The sequence below is a fragment of the Cyclopterus lumpus genome, chromosome 1 (assembly GCF_009769545.1).
Source record: "Cyclopterus lumpus isolate fCycLum1 chromosome 1, fCycLum1.pri, whole genome shotgun sequence".
Lineage (NCBI taxonomy): Eukaryota > Metazoa > Chordata > Actinopteri > Perciformes > Cyclopteridae > Cyclopterus > Cyclopterus lumpus.
This window is the reverse complement of record NC_046966.1, coordinates 5,369,990-5,389,071: the sequence shown is the minus strand read 5'-3', so window position 1 is coordinate 5,389,071 and position 19,082 is coordinate 5,369,990. Positions and strand designations below refer to the sequence as shown.

The 19,082-nt window shown below is 46.6% G+C and overlaps 1 protein-coding gene across 1 annotated transcript; it reads left to right on the top strand.

The window, feature by feature from the left end:
• Positions 1 to 2,674: 2,674 nt before the first annotated feature.
• sept3 (septin 3) lies at positions 2,675 to 9,322 on the top strand. Its single transcript, XM_034534734.1, has 10 exons — positions 2,675 to 2,772; positions 4,101 to 4,454; positions 4,548 to 4,676; positions 5,356 to 5,437; positions 5,617 to 5,754; positions 6,194 to 6,311; positions 7,640 to 7,735; positions 7,897 to 7,993; positions 8,117 to 8,168; positions 9,193 to 9,322. Exons 2-10 carry the CDS (start codon positions 4,103 to 4,105, stop codon positions 9,320 to 9,322), a joined length of 1,194 nt encoding a protein of 397 aa, XP_034390625.1. The 5' UTR covers positions 2,675 to 2,772; positions 4,101 to 4,102.
• Positions 9,323 to 19,082: the final 9,760 nt, after the last annotated feature.

Genomic DNA, 19,082 nt, shown 5'->3' with positions numbered 1-19,082 from the left:
CTCCCACGAACCAAACCCAGAACCCACGGCTCTCCTGCTCTCTCCACAAAGCCCAGCGTCTCCGCTCCAAAGACAGATTCCTCTCCCACTCTCAAACCGAAGCCAAGGGACTTTCTCCGTCTCCCCGCCTCACAGTTCAGCGATCCTCCTCCGTCCCTGCATCCGCCGAAGCCAAGCGTGTCTCCAACTCTGACCGTCCCGACACCCAGACTGAGTCCCTCTCCGACTTCCCCCGGGATGAGTCTGGATGGCCGAGGAGGCCAGCAGCCTTCACCTGTCGCGAAAGAGAGACAAGCTAGATCGATTGCCATATCGAATGCTAGAGTTGAGCCCGGGTCCGTCAAACAGAGCTCTTCAAACGAGGCAAAGCGGGACATTCTGGACCAAGAAGCTTTCGTGGACTTTGCTCACCCGGCGTCGAGGAGAGCCAGTCCCATGTCTCGACACCAGACCGACTCTGAGTTCCACAGACGAGCAGCCACGTCTCAGGACTCCTGCTTATCGCAGGTTGGTTTAAGTAAAAAAGAACATATTCCAAAAGATGAATCGAAAGCTGCGCCGGTGGAAATAAACACACCTTCAATCGCTGAACCCGAGTCAAACGTCAAACAGCAGCAGGAATTTCTGCCAAGTGGAGCGACAGGTACACACACATCCCCCTCAGAGCATGGGGGGGTTAAGTTAGCTCATGTTGTTCGGAGGGAGTCTCAGTCGCTGTTTGATGTACCGGCTACTCGCTCGAGCCTGAGGCTTCCCAGGAAACGTATCGACTTCCCACAGAGGAGGACTCTCACCGCCAGTGATCACCCGTATGAACTAATGTCTTCTGAGGGAAGTGCAGCTTCACCAACGACTCCCAGAACAAACCAGTCGCCCGATGTCGAGAGCAGGAGAAGACGTTTTGATCTCAACGAGGACGCAAAAGCGGACGCGGCATTTCTGTCTAATCTCAGGAGACCCAACGAGGAAAGCAACACACGGACGACTACCGTAAACCCACCTAAACTCCCCCAACAAACCAGTGTGTGTCCGGACGCAAAGTCTCCTCCGACACACAGATTCTGGTCGAAGGCTCCGGTCCCCGTGAGTCAGCCCGACTGTGTTTCAAAGTATTACAGCTGCAAGTCAAGAGACATCGATCGTGAAGCGGAGTCTCTTCAGTGTGAGGACAGATTCAATCGATTTAAGACACGCCTGTTGGCCCCTCGGACACAGGAGGCCTCCCGATCCGCTTCTGTTGAGTACGCCGCGTCAAAAACGTCCCTTTCAAGATCCGATGTCACCTCCCACAAGCATCCGTTTGATCCCAAACCAAACAAAAGCCACAGAGAGGTGACTTTCCGTGACACGGCACTGAATCAAACAGATCATTCTGCCCCATCTGACCATCACGGGGCGCCCGTAAAGCTACCAGAATATCCCCCAGAGGAATACTGCCCATTCAACACAAACAGTGTTGGCGTCAGTTCAAAGGGAGTCGTTGGCCTGCAATCGCAGCCACGGCACAGAGTGAGCCAGAGACCGGGAGAGACAACAACAGGAGCCTCCCCTCCACTACGCCGACCAAACTACCCTCCAGCAGATAGAGCACTCATCATGGAGGATCCAGTGGACCCTTACTACGTCACCATGTATTACCCTGGATCGGTGTACGTGGGTGAGTATCCAAACTACTTGGAAGACTTTAACTGAACACGGTCAACAAATCCCTCAAAGCACACATGACAGACAGGGACTCTCTCAGCGCTTGTGGTTTAATCTTTGTAGAGTTCGATAACTTTCTGTCCAAGGGGGATAAGTGTGAGTGTGAGTGGCGAGGCACAGCTTGTCTTGCTCTGAAGAATGATTTTACTCAACAATATCACAAATAAATAAACACTTAATGCCGTGTAAGGTAAGTTATAGCCCTGGATAGAGGTTTTAAAAAACATCAGTTCACCAAATGGCTTAATTTGGAGGCCCCTATGAGGTAAAACTGTCCCGCATTTTATTTCACAGAAGAAACCCATGCAGCTCTGGATCCGCTCACAAGCTCCTTTTCCCTTGAACCGTCGTATCACCTCGCATCATCGGTGGATAGAGTTTCAGTAGTTGTCATGGAGGATCTTTTGATATGCAAACTTAAAAAGCTGCACTATGAAAAAAAGAGAAGATTCGGGAAAAAGGTCAGGAGAAATAAACTCCACTTTGTGTCACAGAGGGAACCATTGATCTGATTGGTTTCACCGCTGGTCATATCTAGGCACAGTATAATTTACTTGGGTATTTCAATTTGATTCTACTTTCTTTTTAATTTTACTTTTAAACTTAATAACATATATATATATATATATATATATATATATATATATATATATATATATATATATATATATATTGTTGGGGGGGGGCTGAACTGTCACTTTAAGTACATTATCTGAATACTTCTTTCTCCAGCGTATTTCACCACGTAAATGTGTCTAATATAATATAATGCATTCCAAAATGATCCCCTAAAAATAGTCTGCACCAATGTCCCGTTGAGGTGAAATCCTACTGCGCGTGCGCGCTGCATCTCCCCACTCCCTCTCCTCTTGTCGCCACGGTAACGGAATAAGAGAGGGGTGGGTGGGGGCTCGCGGCGGTTGGGAAGGCGAGGAGAGGTACCCAGACTGATCACATGACCGCCGCTCATCTCGTCGCCGCTCTGTTTCGGATGCACGTCTCTTTGGACCGAGAGCGACATTTTGATCAGCCGAAAGCAGACTAGCGGCGTCAACTGACCGGGAATCGGTGAGTGCGACGCGCCCGTTAACATCCGACAATCGGCGCCGCCGAGCCGACCGTTTAGCTAGCAGCTAACGCGGAGCTGCCGCTAGCCGTTAACGTCGTTACCCAGCAGGGACAATGGGGGTCGACGGACGGGGGATGGAGCTAGCCTCGCGGGTCGTATGAGAAAGAGGCGCACGCAGCGTTAAATACGAAGCCACGGTGTGTGTGGGTGCGCGTGCGTGCGTGTTAGCGCCGCTACCCAGAGCAGAAATACATAACGTTTTTTTCCGTGAGGTGTCGTATAAGTGCGATCCGCCCGCTGTGTGATGCTGACATACATCTGTAGATCTGCTTCATGTCCGCTATGGGATGGATCAAAGCATGTGACGGATGCCTCAGTGACCCGTGTCGTTGCGGATGCACTGACCTAAAGCATGGCAGCAGGCTGATCCATGTGGACACCCTTGGGTGGGTGGGTGGGTGGGTGATGGACCTCGTGCCTGTTAACGTTACCATCTGCCTGCACTGTGTGCTTCACTTTAAAGGATCGGCTCATAAGCAACATGGCGGTGTCAAGCGATACAGCAAATGCTTTGATGTGTGATGCTGCCGCTGTGTGATGGAGGGGATACAGTTACCAGGGTTTCATTATCAGTTGACTTAATTACTATGTTCTTGGTTAGTCAGAGTCCATTGTAACGTATTGTTTTGGTTTGACCAAACTATCACAGTAGACTTAAGAAAACCGGGGGAAAACTGATCATTTCTATCAAAGCAGCTGTTGATACATTTTCTGTCCATCGACTAGTTGATACATCCTCTAATTGTTGCAGCTATAGAGCTCACAGTATTAAGAAGATACATAAACTCAGGGATCTTTGAGGCAGATACTGATATTTGATATGCGATTGTTAAAAAAAACTTTAAAAATGAAATATAAATGCCGATTTTCATTTTGTTACTAAAACACTCCACATTTTCGATATAGGGATAAACCAAGACATGTCCATCTTAGAAGGTTTTGTATCTTAAAAATAACCTTTGAGTTAGTCTCTGGTTAGTAACACTGTCGTTGACTTTGTTTCTTTAACAACTTCAAACGCATCTCTTGCATTTCTGTACTGAAATGTTAGCCAACATACACACTGGACGTGAATCACACATGTACATTGTTCGTTTGGATGAACTCAACCTTGAAGACGTCCGTAACCCATTTCTTTATAAGTAGAACGAGTCAAAGGGAGGCGAGGCCTCGGCCCGCTCCACTGGCCTACTTCCTCACGTGCCAGTGTTTCCTGTCGGTGAAAACTCCTATTGTATGGCCCCCCCCTCTCCTTTCTCTTCTGCAGACATGTCAGACCAAGTTCCCCCAGAGGTGAGACCCAAACCGGCCGTCCCCGCCAAGCCCCCAAATGTGGGTGCTCCTTCCCCTTCCAGCGCCTTCCCGCCCCAGGGCTTCGGAGGAGGAGGAGCTTCATCTCTGCCTCCGAGTGCCATTCCGGTCCCCATCGGGAGTCACGTTGCCAGCCACGGCGCGGGCCACGTCGGTGGTCTCGCCGCAGCACACAACGGAGGTCATGCAGGCTCCCACAGGTCCGCCGGTGGATCCATTTTGCTGGGCTATATTGGTATCGACACCATCATCGAGCAGATGAGGAAGAAGACCATGAAGACGGGCTTTGACTTCAACATCATGGTAGTCGGTAAGTCCCAGACTATCGGTGGGGAGCTGGGAAAAGAACAGTTTTACAGGAGTGTTCATTACTCTCTCTCTCTCTCCCCCCCTCTCGTCTCAGGTAACAGCGGCCTCGGAAAGTCAACTCTGGTAAACACCCTGTTCAAGTCCCAGGTGAGCCGGAGGAGTGCAGGGTGGGCCCGCGATGACAAGATCCCCAAAACTGTCGAGATCAAAGCCGTGTCCCACGGTGAGTGACGCAGCCGCTCAGCGGCAGCAGAAGTTAACGTTCTCGGTTCCTGAAGGTTCCTAAAGGTTCCCACGCGACCTGCTTCAGTCTTTCGGTGCGCTCCGATAGCTGGCAAGTCAGCTCGCCATTTATTTGGGTTGAGCTGTAAATGCCCGGAAATCTGTAATAATTTTATTATAAATCAAGTGTTTTGCATCATATCGGAAAGTCAATGAATGGAGATTGGCTTGAAATCTGGATGGACAGATGACAGATTGTTCAAGGTTCAGCCAACTAGATTTTTGTGATAATCTGGGTCTGGGATTTCTGCTATTACGCAATTTTTCTGACTCCGTTAAGTCAACCGAGTTCAACGCGGCTCAAATTGTGGTTTGCCAACAGTGTCGTGGAGCGAGGGGAATCGGGACGTGTGTTCCCTTCATTACTGAGTTCCTCCCCCTAAAACATCCGCGTTGGGATGTTCCTCCCACGGAGAAGGCGGGGCTAAGCAGCAGGGATTCGCCGCCACCGCTGCCGATTTTTGGGGGGGGGTTTGACAGGAATCCTAAATAGCCAGAACACACAGCAGATGACTCCTATGTAAAGCCGCCATGTGTGATCGTGTTTCCACGTACAGAAGCAACAGCTGTGGTTCATGTTGCTCGTTTCTTTGTGTGTGTGTGTGTTTTTTTTTTTACAGTCCTCGAGGAGGGCGGTGTGAAGATGAAGCTGACAGTCGTGGACACCCCGGGCTTTGGAGACCTAATCAACAACGACAACTGGTGGGTTTTTCTCCACCTCCTGCATCATCAAAGACTCCTAAATGTCATCGTTACTGCCCCCTCCTCACCGAGCACCATTGTTCACCCCCCAAAACAACATAAAAGCACAGGCCCCTCCCCCCTCTCGTAAAAGTCTTCTCCTCTCTCCTCCTCTCTCACCTCCTCGGCCGTATCCGCAGCTGGGATCCCATTTCCAAGTACATCAACGAGCAGTACGAGAAGTTCCTGAAGGAGGAGGTCAACATCACCAGGAAGAAGCGCATCCCCGACACCAGGGTGCACTGCTGCATATATTTCATCTCCCCGACTGGACACTCGTGAGTTCACCTTTTTGTGCCGACATTTCACTTCCGGGGAGCAAATCCTGAACCCGTGATGCAGACGACACTCACCCCGATTCACCCCTTTTTGTGTATTACGGTCATCCTTCTTAGCTGTTATTGACACCGACAGGATGTTTTTGTGTGCAGGCATGAACAAATTAAAAAAAAGAACAGGGACACAAACCTTTGTCCAATGATAAGCCCACTTTTTCAAATAGCATCCACACTGTAGGTCTTTTGTGATTGCTGCAAGGCTAGGTAGGGTGAGGAATGAAAGAAGTATGACACATGACATATTAAATCTCTGTCTGCCGTTTGTTATCCTGAGCCTCTTTTCACTGCAGAGTCTTCTGGGACAATCACAGCCCTTAAATCTACTCCCCCTCCCCCCTCCCTCTCTCTGCTCTGCCCCCTGTCCGTCCGTCTGTCCCAGACTTCGGTCGCTCGACATCGAGTTCATGAAGCGCTTGAGTCACTCGGTCAACATTATTCCCATCATCGCGAAGTCGGACACGATGACCATCGAGGAGAGGCTGGAGTTCAAACAAAGGGTGAGTCAGCCGCACCTACATAACGGCCATAATCAGCCACATTTACGATTATAACACTATTCATTTATATGTCAACATACGTTTGAGTTATTTTACATTTCATTGTTTGGCCTCTATGGAGACATATGTATTTTCCAACTCCAAGATGTCCTGCGCAATATATGTTTTGGTATTTAAAGCTGCTCTAGTCATTACTTTAATAATAACAATATGAACGGTGAGGCTCATAGTGACAAACTAAAGACTGTATATATAGATAGACGATATGACATCTACCCTCAAGTGAAGCTAATAGTTTAGTATATTTTGGCTTTATTATTGTACATTGAGAGAAAGTGGAGACCAGGCAGCCACCTGCGGCTCCGAGTAGTGAAGCCAATAAGGAAGCGCGTTCTCTCTACTGGCCACCAGGGGGCGACTCCTCTGGTTGCAAAAAGAACTCTGGTTGTATAGAAGTCTGTGAGAAAATGACTCTACTTCTCTCTTGATTTATTCCCTCAGTAAACTTTGTAAACATGAGTTTATGAACTCAATCTCTAGTTCCAAGTCTTCTTCAATAAAGCATGATGTTCATCATCGGCAGCAAGCAGGAGCATCTGGAACAGGTGGTGGAGAGGAGGACACTGAAGAAACTATTGTCCATATTGGACAACCCGGACCACCCTCTCCATCACCTAGTGCACAGTCAGCGGAGCACTTTCTCCAAAAGATTCATCCAGCTCCGCCGACACAAGGACCGATACAGGGAAACATTCCTGCCCACGGCAATTAGACTGTACAACAAAGCACCTCTGGCCAGATCCTCTGTGGACTAATTTTCATTTTCCCTGTACACATTTACATTTACATGTATGTTGATTTACACTTACACTTCATATACACTAAAACAGACCATAAAGTAGTGTATGCTTTAGGGCGGGGCTACAAGGTGTTCATGTTTTCGGTCCTAAAGCTTTTGACTTTTCCACAGTTTTCAGTTCAGGAAAGTTAATTGTAACACGTTGGTCGCCTACAAATGTCTTGTTGAGCGTTCAGTTCTACTTAGCTCCACCCTCTCGTTTAAAAAAAAGAAGATGGCGAAGAAAAGATTTTCTTCGTAGCATTTTAGCATCTTTTAACTCCTGGTTTTAGTATTACCTCCTGCAGTTTTATATATATATATATATATATATATATATACAGGTTGATAGTTTGTCAATGTTGTTTGTATTGCTTGCTTTTGCTGCCCCCCAGTGGCCCAAAAATATAAGCGGTCCAAATATGGATTGGACTATTTATAAATACTCTTTCCAGTTCGTCGTCTACACTGTCTTTGGCTTGTGTTGTAGGTAAGGAAGGAGCTGGAGATGGCTGGGATTGAGTTCTACCCACAGAAGGAGTTCGATGAGGACATGGAGGACAAGAGCGACAATGACAAGATCAGAGTAAGTGCTTGTGTTGGTTCTTTCACACACGTTTTGTGCGTCGCGTCTCTACCCCCTCCTCCACACAGTATGTCAGGGCACTGGGGCGTGTTGTGTATTTGTTGTTTCCTCTCATAAACTCTCCGCCGCACTGAGCCGTGTTGAAATGTCTCCGTCCATAGGAGGCGATACCCTTCGCTGTGGTGGGCAGCGACAAAGAATATCAAGTGAACGGCAAACGGGTTCTGGGGAGGAAAACGGCGTGGGGCATCGTAGAAGGTGAGTCGTATGGCCTTCCTGAATGAGTGTGCAGTTTTGTAATCGTACTAAATGCAGCTAGTATTGATGGTGTCAGGTGAAGGGCGAGGTATGCCATTTGATTTTTTTTCCCTCCCCTTTCAGTTGAAAACCCAAACCATTGTGAGTTTGCTCTGCTGAGAGACTTCCTGATCAGGTAAAATGGCCTTTTAACATGGACTCATTTAAGTAAAGGTGAAATGTGTAACCAGCTCCTGTCTTGCGTGCAGCACACGTACCTTTAGAGGCGATAGTGAGTCACTGTAGCGTCCAGTCTGCTCTCCTGTCTAACACAAGCTGCCTTCAGGGCAGTCAAATCCGCAAAAAAACTAAAAAACAAATTGTTCCGTTTGGTCCTCGCCGCTACCAGTAGTTTGCAACTTGGCACTGAGGGTTGCGCTGGATAAATTAGTGTTGCTACAGCTAACGGCTAACCGAAGGTTGAATTCTGCATTTCCATGCTGTTAGTTAGTAGTTGGCTTTTTTTTTAATTAGATTGTATGGACCCAGTAGAGGTGAAATGCTAGCCCCCTATTTGCTGGCCAGGTATTACACATAGCATCTTTAAGGAGCTATAACAGACGATGGGATACGCCATATTAGGTCACTTTTTTCTGCGTCGTAGTATTTTAACAACACGAATTGTGAGTAACAATAACAGGGCTAATGATATTGTCATTATAAAATAATCTGCTGATTATCTTCTTGATGTATTCAATAATCCAATAATCATTCGGTATGTAAAATATCAGGAAATAGTGAAAAATCTGAAAAGGGAATGTCTTTAAATTGAATATTATTATAATTTATTGACATTCAGTCTACTACCACAGAAAGCTGAGAAAACCAGGAAACATTCACATTTGAGAGGCTGAACCAATTACCAAAATAGTTGCTGATTACTTTTCTGATGATCGACTACTCTATTAATCAACTAATAATTTCTGGCGGGACACAACATAATGTTGCGAGAATAAGCATAATAAGCGCATGCTCAGCATTTTGAATGGCGTATATATTATGTATAATTTTTGATTGGACCTTGTGGCAAATCCCGTTAGTTCGGATTGCCTCCTGGTTCCTGCAGTGGGCGGCGTTTCACTAAAACGTAAAAATGCTGACGCTTCCTTGTCAAATAGATTATATGAATATATCTGTGCTCCTGTGCCTCTCCCTCTCAGGTCTCACCTCCAGGATTTGAAGGAGGTCACTCACAACATTCACTATGAAACCTATCGTGCCAAGAGACTGAACGAGAACGGCGGTCTCCACCCCATATCCTCCAACGGCACCCAAGAAAGCAACCTGTAGTCAGCTCAGTCAGTGTGAGAATAAAAACGCTGAGAGAGGAATCTATAAAATATTGTAGTCATTGTCACCGCGGCATTGATGCATGCTCAACAACAACAAAAAAACGTTTCAATCTGTAAAAATCGGTGTCATTCAAACATGTGATTTATTTTTTCTCTCCTTCTGGTCCCTAACTCCACCCGCCGTCCTCTACACTTTCGTCCCCACACACACATCAAACCCCTCTGGTTCAATTTCAAAGTCTTTCCGATGGGTATTTGGAAAGAGCGATCCCAAACAGATGACTTAGTGCCATTACAGAATTAACACTTCATCAGCTGCCAATGCCTTGTCATGATTTGCTGAACAAGTTGCAATCATAAATCCTGCACAGCTCCAGACAGCCACAAATTGCTGCTTTAAAATTCTCTCAACCGCTGATTCAAGGGAAGAATCCCAGAGGAATCTGTTAACAAACAGAGCAAGCGGCGCCGTCTGTTTCGATATTAACGCCTCACAAAGAAAGCCAATGAAAAGTCCCCCGAACCTGTTTATGTTTGTTTTTTACCGTTTAAAAATAGTTTGCGTAGTTTTACCTGCCTGCATGCGGAAATGAGACAAAGCTGCAACATCATTCACATATAAAATGCAACTATGTGGGCATCAGTGTGTGTGTGTGTGTGTGCGTGTGTGGTGTAATTAAGGAATCCACAATTTGCATACTGCGGATTGTGCGACACACAAACTGTTACCTCGGGGCGATGCAGCTCAGCCTGCCTCGTTACACCACAGTAGGTACAGAGGAAAAGAAATGTGCACTAATGCTTATGCTCACATGCATTAGCCGCGTTTGCTCCCTGGAGGATAATTAGTGGTTTTAATAAATATGACGTGTTTTTTTCTCTCTGATTGACAACATGCTACTGCCGCCCACCCCCACATGTTAATGGTAATCTAAAGGCCTGCAGCATGTCAGTAAAAAAATTAAACACTACCCCCCCCCCCCTTCTTTTTTTCTTGGTAGATTTTATGCATTTTTTTTTCGTCACCATCCCCACCGGCCACTCAGGAAAATAATATTTTCTTACCCAAAATAACTCCCGCCAAGGACATGGTGCAGGGGGTTAGAAACACGTTCAACTTGTTTGATGTCTTGTCCAAATGATATCATTTTTGTGTGTGAACGATACAGAACTCTTAACGCGGTGGCCAGTATTTGTGTTGATGGCATTTTAAAATGAAGTTCCTAACGTTCACCACTCGGGGGCAGCACTCTGACACGTATGAGCAGGGACTCGGTAGGCGCTCCGACGAGCTCGATGACCTCAGACATTCCCACCGCTCAGATTATTTTAGGTACGTTTATACACAGTTCAGTGTTATTTCCTGACGACGTTTACAGAGTTTGGGTCCTCCGCTGCTGTCAGCGATAACTTATACATCTCTCCAGACCAGGTTTACAAGAATCTTTAATTATATTACCCCAGTGGGATGCACTCAAAGTAATTTCATTAACTAAGTTGTCATGGTGTTTACCGAGTTTACGCTGCTCTGTGTGTCTGCAGCAGAGCACGAATATGCCAGAACTACGAGTAGTTCAATCTATCCATCTATCAATCTTTCTTTGTTTTGGGTTGAGTCGTCATGTTTATGCAAATTTGATAGATGAAATGTGATTTGTTGCCAATAGTCGTCTGTGATTTTAGTGCAGTCAAAAGGTTTCAAGCAGAAATGTGTCAGTGCTGTTCGTGTGTGCATGCTTGTGTCCACACTGCCTGATCGCTCACAGCCGATCGGTGATGCGTACATTGAATTGCTCTCCTGAGGTGAAATCGCTGCTGTCTTAACTCCCTGTAACTAAACTGACAGTCCGCTATCACTCATCCCTTTGAATCGGTAGAACTTCACAATGTACATTTAGTTGATAACCACTTTTCTCAAAGTTGTCGTGACACATTGAGATATAGTTGTCAGTGTTATATTGAGTTATTTGTACATTAATGTCTTATTATTGTAATTTATTCTTTATTTAATAAAATCACATTCCCATGTTTTTGTGTGGAAAAAGCAGTTTTTATTAATGTCTCAATGCACGATGATCTATATCATGAATATGTATTTACTGCCCTTAAAGTGCTCAAATGAATAGTTGGGGTATTTTTTATTGTCCGCCAGGAGAATCTTGCAGTCGCTTGAATGTGTCCGTGCGGGAGTCCGCGGTGTCAGTCCACGGCTAACCTTGCATACTGTGGTGTTTGGGGCGTGGTTAGGCTCAGCTGCAGGGGGGGAGTGGCTCAGGGAACAGGTGCTGGGAAGAGGCTTAATTAGCCTCAGCTGCAGTGGATCGGGGGGTAATGGGTCTTGCCCCTATATCAGGTGTGTTGGAGATGGAGCATGAGACCATCAGAGCAGAGACCTGAATAAAGGATATTGCCAAACGTTACACACAGTGTGCTCATTCTTTGGTGCAGGGGGGGCAACCCGGGGATGGTAACATGAGTTGTTTTTACGCTAGAGCCCAACGTGGGGCCCCTTGAAGCAAAGCACATGGAAGGAGAGGAGCAACACACAAATTCGCCGGCCCAGCCGATCATGTGAGCTGGGTGTGATCGCAGCGATGCAGCTGAGCCTAACAACGCCCCAGCCTTCACACATACATTGTCGCTACTCTTAACCGGCCAGTAGGGGCCGCTAGCCATAACACAGCTGAGTGCATCTCTGACCCCCAGCCCCTCCTCTGCACCCAGAGACACGGCGAGTAGCTCACATAAAGTGTGACTGTGTGTTTGGCGAACAGCTAACGGAACTACCAGTACAGACGCTGCCGAGTACATCGCCAGCTCTCAAACGCTCATCTGCGCCCAGAGACACGATTGGCTTACTTTTACCGCTGACAGCTAACGTTACTACCAGCACACAGGCTGCTGAGTACATCACTGCCACTCAGCTGCTGCTGCTACGCTGGCAGACAGCACGGTGATTTTGTCTCTTATAGGACGACAACGAGCAGATTGACGCTTGTTTTTGAATTTCAAAAAATCCTCCAGTTGCTGTTAAAGGAAACCTCGAATTTATATATGTATGTATATATTTAAAAGGATTCCCCGTTAGCGGATGCCAATGGTACCAGTTAATCTTCCTGGGGTCCGAATTCAGTCCATCATATTCATCGTATACATACTGTATACAACAACACATTTGTGTTACATTGTGTATAGCTACTTTATAACATTGAGAAAGTGATCATTAAAATTGTCACAAACATTCATTCCAATGTACTTTCAAGTACATTGTCTTTATTGATTAGTCATTATATTTTGGGCGAGTTAACGTGATCTGGCCATCACCCGCTGTTACGATTGATCTGAATGATTCTGAATAATTGTGATTATTAAAAAGATCCTAACCTATGACATCAAATGCCTCGCTAAAATCCCGTAACACTGCACGTGTTATTTTTAGCATAATCAATCCCCTTTAACCAGTATTTTGTGTTTGGGATGAACAAATGGAGTCGTTGTGTCCATAAGCTTGTTGAAATCTAGAATTCAAACCATTGCAGTCGAGGTATTGTTGTATTTGTGAATGGACTTTTCTCTCCATCAGTCTGCTGTTCTGCCCAATAAATGTTTATCTGACACTTTAGGTAAGGATATTTCCCTTTTCTTTTTGCCAGATTTTGGGATAAACCTTCTGTTAGACCTTCATATAGGACACTAAATGTCCTATATGTCGCAATATTGAGACAAAGTAACAAAATGTCAGTGCCAACTGAGCCATGTTCAGGAAGCGCCATCAACAATTCATGCTCGTCCCCCAGAGCCCCGCTCTCCTGAGCCTGGTCTCCTATAGCCCCGCTCTCCTGAGCCCGGTCCCCCAGAGCCCCGCTCTCCTGAGCCTGGTCTCCTATAGCCCCGCTCTCCTGAGCCCGGTCCCCCAGAGCCCCGCTCTCCTGAGCCTGGTCTCCTATAGCCCCGCTCTCCTGAGCCCGGTCCCCCAGAGCCCCGCTCTCCTGAGCCTGGTCTCCTATAGCCCCGCTCTCCTGAGCCCGGTCCCCCAGAGCCCCGCTCTCCTGAGCCTGGTCTCCTATAGCCCCGCTCTCATGAGCCCGGTCCCCCAGAGCCCCGTTCCAGTCCTCCTTCAACCCCCTTGAGCACCTCCGTCCACCTGGTGGCCGTCCTCCGGCTCGCCCCCCGGACTGCCTCTGCCGTGGCCTAGGTCCCTCCTCCGGCTCCCCTCCACCCACCCTAGGGGACCTTGTTCTGATTGGACGTCTGGAATCTGTCCCTTGAGGAGGGGGTACTGTAACACCCCGTGTGCTTCCTCTGGGTGTCTTCCCAGTGTGTCCTGATTGCGCCCCAATCGGCGTGACACGTACATCTTTTATTTTGCGACCATCGATTCCAAGTTGTTCTGCAATCACCCTCCCACAATATTTCTTACAATTCCACATCTCTGTGTCCTTGACTTGGTCTGCCGTGAAGTGCTTTGTGCTGGGAGTCAAATGGACGAAGTGAATCTTCTCACCAGGTGTCTTTTTAGATGATGACGTTGCCAATGCGGTGGCTCCGAGTGGTTAAACAATCTTTTCAGGTCAAAGCACTTGCACTCAAACTTTATTACAATTGTACAGTTTACATATATGAAAGTTGACCTCTGCATTCATCTGGCTGGCGTGTCACATGCTTGTTTTCGGGAAGTGAGTGAAAGACAGTCGCACCGGCCCGCTGTGACCCCGGGCACAACAACGAAACCCTTACCCCGCACTGGCAATATATTTGATAAACAAAATAAACATGTTACGTACCAGTCTCGGAGAAAGAGGGTTCATTCGGGATTGATTTTGAATCCTTTCAAATCCCAGAATTATCTCCATCTGCTGAATGATCGACCAAGGTTGACTTACTGATTTCCTTCCAGACTAGTACTCTTCTATCATGTCATATCTAACCATATCCTGACCCACCAAGGTTGACTTACTGATTTCCTTCCAGACTAGTACTCTTCTATCATGTCATATCTAACCATATCCTGACCCAGTATAAGCCATAATCACAAAATATGGCAAATGTAAAATTCTCAGTTTTCTTGCTTCCTCTTGATGTTCTGGTGCTACATTAAATGTAATGTGTCTCTGGGGATGCTGGCAGTGCTTTTCTTCAGTTTGGGCCTTCAGTGCACCCATTAATTTTTTTATTTGGACCTCTGTATTGGTTTTTATAAAGAAAAAAACATTCTTCCATTAGGAAAGGGATTTATATAAACATACAGGTGTCAAATAAATGGAAATCTCAAAAGTGTCAGGTCGCTTACCATCCTTCGTTCTGCCTGCCTGATCCATGCTTTGATAAGATAAAATAAGATAATACTTTATTGGCCCCGCAGCAGCAGAAGGTAAAGAGCAAACATAATAAACAAGTATTATAAATAAGCAATAAAAAACAGTAAAGAATCCACAATAACTAAAATATTATGACTCTCTGCCCGCCCACAGGTTTTTGCCGTCCCGACTGCCCACCTGGTTTTGCCTCTTGCCTGTTCCTTGCTTCAAGCAAGCGGGAGCCCATACAGTACCTCAATCTCACATGCAAACTGCCATGAAAGTAGCCGCGAGCATGTTCATGATCCAAGGGGGGACACGCCCCTAATTATTATTTGAATCACCAAATTGTCTTTTCTGTTGAACCCCACCCCTACAAGACAAACATACATTTATTTTAACCTGAGACGGGCAGTTTGCTGTATGCTAATTTAATCATTCTTTCACAGATACTGCAGACACAAAGAACAAGAGGAAAATAAACTTGGAGAGTGGGTGTTTTTACTTCTGAACAAGTACAAACTAATATTACTTCTTGTACAAGTACAAACTCATTCTAAAATCGTAGAAGCAGCTGGGCAGCATCTCTATGCTAACAATGCCTTGAATCAGCTCGCAACGGTTTGTGATCTCCCCGGTTCACTGTGCTGCCACAGAAAGTCACACACTCATAAATGCCCCCCGCTGCCTCTAGGTGTCACTAGACCAGGGACATCTGGGCCTTTATTTATTGTTCGTTAATTCCCATTCCAGCTGAATTCTCTATGGATAAATTCTCTTCATACACAGAGCATCAAAGTGTTGAAAAATAAAATTGACGAGCGGCCGCTGTACGCCATGACTGACCATTCGATATTTACTGTGACGATATGTTGGTGGTGTGGAGAGGCCTGCGGGGACACCACCCCCTCACCGTGGAGAATCAACAACTGGCCAGACTGCAGGTTAGATGAATCCACATTCACACCCCTCCCCCGCTCCGACATCAAACAACTACCTCCACCCTTAGTCACCTCCTCCCCTGAGAAGAGGTGTGTGTGTGTGTCTGTGTGTGTGTGTGTGTGTGCGTGTGTGTGTGTGTCAGCTCTTTCACACACCAGGACAGCACCTGAATCTGCTGGCGCGTCGCCCTCCTCCTGCATTATAATCTGTGCTGCCCCTCCTCTTAAAGCCCCCCCCCCAACTGCTTCAAACACTCCACAATCACCCCTGGTCCCAAAGAAAAACCCTCCATCAAGGATTAAATGGCTCCAGGCCCGTCGCCCTGACGTCTGTGGTCGTGGAATCCTTTGAGAGTCTGGTGTGTGGTCCCACCTGAAGGACGTCACAGGGCCCGGCTGAATAAACCAATTATATTTAAATCACAATTTTGGCCTCCAACGATTATGAAAACAAGAAAATCGTGTTAAAGCGGTTATTCCGTTTTTTTGGTAATGATTCACCCATTTCATCTCGTGTTATGAATCCATGCCCTGCTTGGCGGCCGATCGGCGTGGGGAGGATCTCCTCATGTAACTTCCCACAGGAAGGATCTATTTGTGGGCTTCAGCCCGCCGTTCAACACCATCATCACAGACATCCTCGGATCCAAACTAACCCAGCTCACTGAGCCGCGCCCCGCCTGTTGGCATGGCTCGAGTGAGAATATAAAACAAAAATCACATCCGGTGCTGGTGTCCCCCAGGGATGTGTGCTCTCCCCACTGCTCTTCTCCCTCTACACCCCCAACTGCACCTCAGGAGACCCGTCTGTTAATTAAACTTCGGACATTTACAGAAGACAGCCGAAAGGTTAATCGGCCTCGACTGGGACGGTGACGAGTCGGCAAACAGACGGGAGATTGACCAGCTCTGGTGTGGAAAGAACAACCTTCAGGTGAACGCTCTTAAAGCGTCCAGTCTTTCTGGACCAGCTCAGGAAGTTCATCCTGGGCAGGACATATTACATTTAAGAATTTAAATAAAGGAAATGAAAATGTAAAAATGAAAGTGTATACAGTGTATCTAAAGTATAAAGTGAAGCAAGGTTTATTGATGTTCAATTTGAGGAGGATCTGGCCAGAGGTGATTTATTATAAAGTCTAATAGCAGTGGTCAGTAATGTTCTCCTGTATCATGAATGTTCTCCTGTATCTGTCCTTGTGAAGTGGAGCTGAAGGGGTCTGTTGGAGAACGTACTCCGCTGTCCCTGCACTAGGTGATGGAGAGGGTGGTGCGGATTCTCCAATATGGACAATCATTTCTTCAGTGTCCTCCTCTCCACCACCTGTTCCTGATTGTCCTGTTTTGCAGCCAATGGTGGAGCCGGCCTTCCTCACCAGTTTAGTGAGTCTGTTGGTGTCTCCGGCTCCAATGCTGCTCCCCCAGCAGACGAATGAAGAGTACAAAGCACTGGCCTAATCATTAGCGCCAGCCCGCCGTCCGTCTTAAGGACTCAAACACCTCCAGTCAGGCAACATCAGCGCAGGCTCTCTCACCCAGAACACAACCTGTTTCAGCTTCTCACCTTTAGTAGTTGCCACAGAGCAAAAACAAGCAGACACAGGAGCTGCCGCCACCATCACGGCCTCTTCAATGTTCAAATTATTCTCCAATTGTTACGTTTTTTTACTCTTGCGCCCTCCGCTGCCCCGATGGGGAACTGCGAGTCTAAAGGCACCGAAGGCCTTGCTCATTGCACAGTTTCTACATCCTCGATTCCTTTTCCTCACCGCCTCTCCTAGTCCCGGGGGTCCATGGGAGATGTGACTGGAGGAGGTGAGGAAGAGAAGCGGGGGAGAAAGGGGAGTTTGAGGCAACGCTTGAGAGACACTGTTGGAGCCGTCTTCAGAGCAGCGTCAGTTGAACATGTCGCGTGGCTCAGTTGCGCTAGTTTTATTAAACCGCTGCATTTTATCTGATGAGCAGTGCAACAGTGTTTACGACAACTTATATATGTATATTCACCTTTAATTACATTTGTATTTAACACACACACACACACACACACACACACACACACACACACATATATATATATATATATATATATATATATATATATTATAACTTTTTTCAATTTTATTGTGTAAAGCACAACACATGTTGGGATGAAAAGTACTGTACAAATAAAGCCTGTCATGTATGTGTATATATATATATATATATATATGAGTGCCCAACATCCTGTATAAACAAACCCAGTCCAGTCTCTCATGATGACATGAAATACAACACATTAGTGCCGAACGCAAGAGAATGTTGCTGATGACATAATAAATGTGCCGTTGGCAGCAGTTTGGACTCGTCAGGTCGATTAAAAGTTGCTTTGGTTGGAGCCTCCATTCAAGGTAAAAACAAGTGCGGCAGAAGGTTTGATCATTTTAATTAAATAACTGTGGAGTCCTGCCACGGTTTGATAATATTCCAGCTGTGTGCCACGGCTGTTTTTTGTTGTTGTTTTTTTTTTTACGTCACTGGTGCCAAAAAAAAAAAAAAAACACTTCCGCAAAGGATACACCGGTGTTTCCTCCGGCAAACCTCCTCGATCCTTGCGATGCATTTTCGGAATTGGGACGTCCTTCCAAGATTGATCGCCGAGGCCGATGTCCGGGTCACCAAGCCGGAGGATTGGGGGTCGAGGAGCCCCAAAAATCGAGAGCTGAGAAAAAGGCCTTCTGTGGCGGACTGTCACCGGTGGCGGACTGTCACCTGCCTCCTGGCACTAGTCTGCACTAGTCCCCCTCCTTTTTTTTCCGCGGAAAAGCATGTGCGAATTCTCCTTCGACCAATGCGGCGGCCTGTGTTCACATGTTCCTCGTCGTTTACTGCCTTGCTTTGTGGGCTGCGTACAGTGTGTCCAAAACACGAGAGCTCTCATTGATGAATGTCAATTAATTCTCTACGTCAGCGTCAATGCAGAGGCAATGTGTTACAGTGTAGCCCAACTAGCTTTAAACACATGTGTAGAGGACAAGAACCTCAAGGACTCTCTCTTCTATAAGAGCACTCGGCCGGTGTGCGAGAGTGTGTGAGAGCACAGAGGTGAGGAAGCGCACAACCACCACGTCACATGGTTTGGGGGGGGGGGGGGGGGGGGGGGGGGGAGGTAGCAATAAAATGGACGATGTAGGAGCAAGGCTATATCCGTGAGGACAGGAACATCTGCAACGCTTATGCTTAAAACATCACTGTGATTCGCCCTCTGCTGGCCTCCAGGAGAACTACAAGTTCCAGAAGTGAGTCAACAACAAAATGGCTGACTGTTCTGTGAAATGTCAGAAGGGAGTTAACATTTTACAGACCATGTGTTAATGTAAGGGATTCGTTTTTTTGTGGGTTTTTTTTAAAGCTAAGAATAAAAAGGCTGATCCTTGTCTTCTTGAATTGTTGTGATGAATCCATAAAATATTTTTGTACAAATTATATATTATTTATGTAAATACATTTGCAGTCAGTAGTTGGATTAGTATTCGTCCTATCA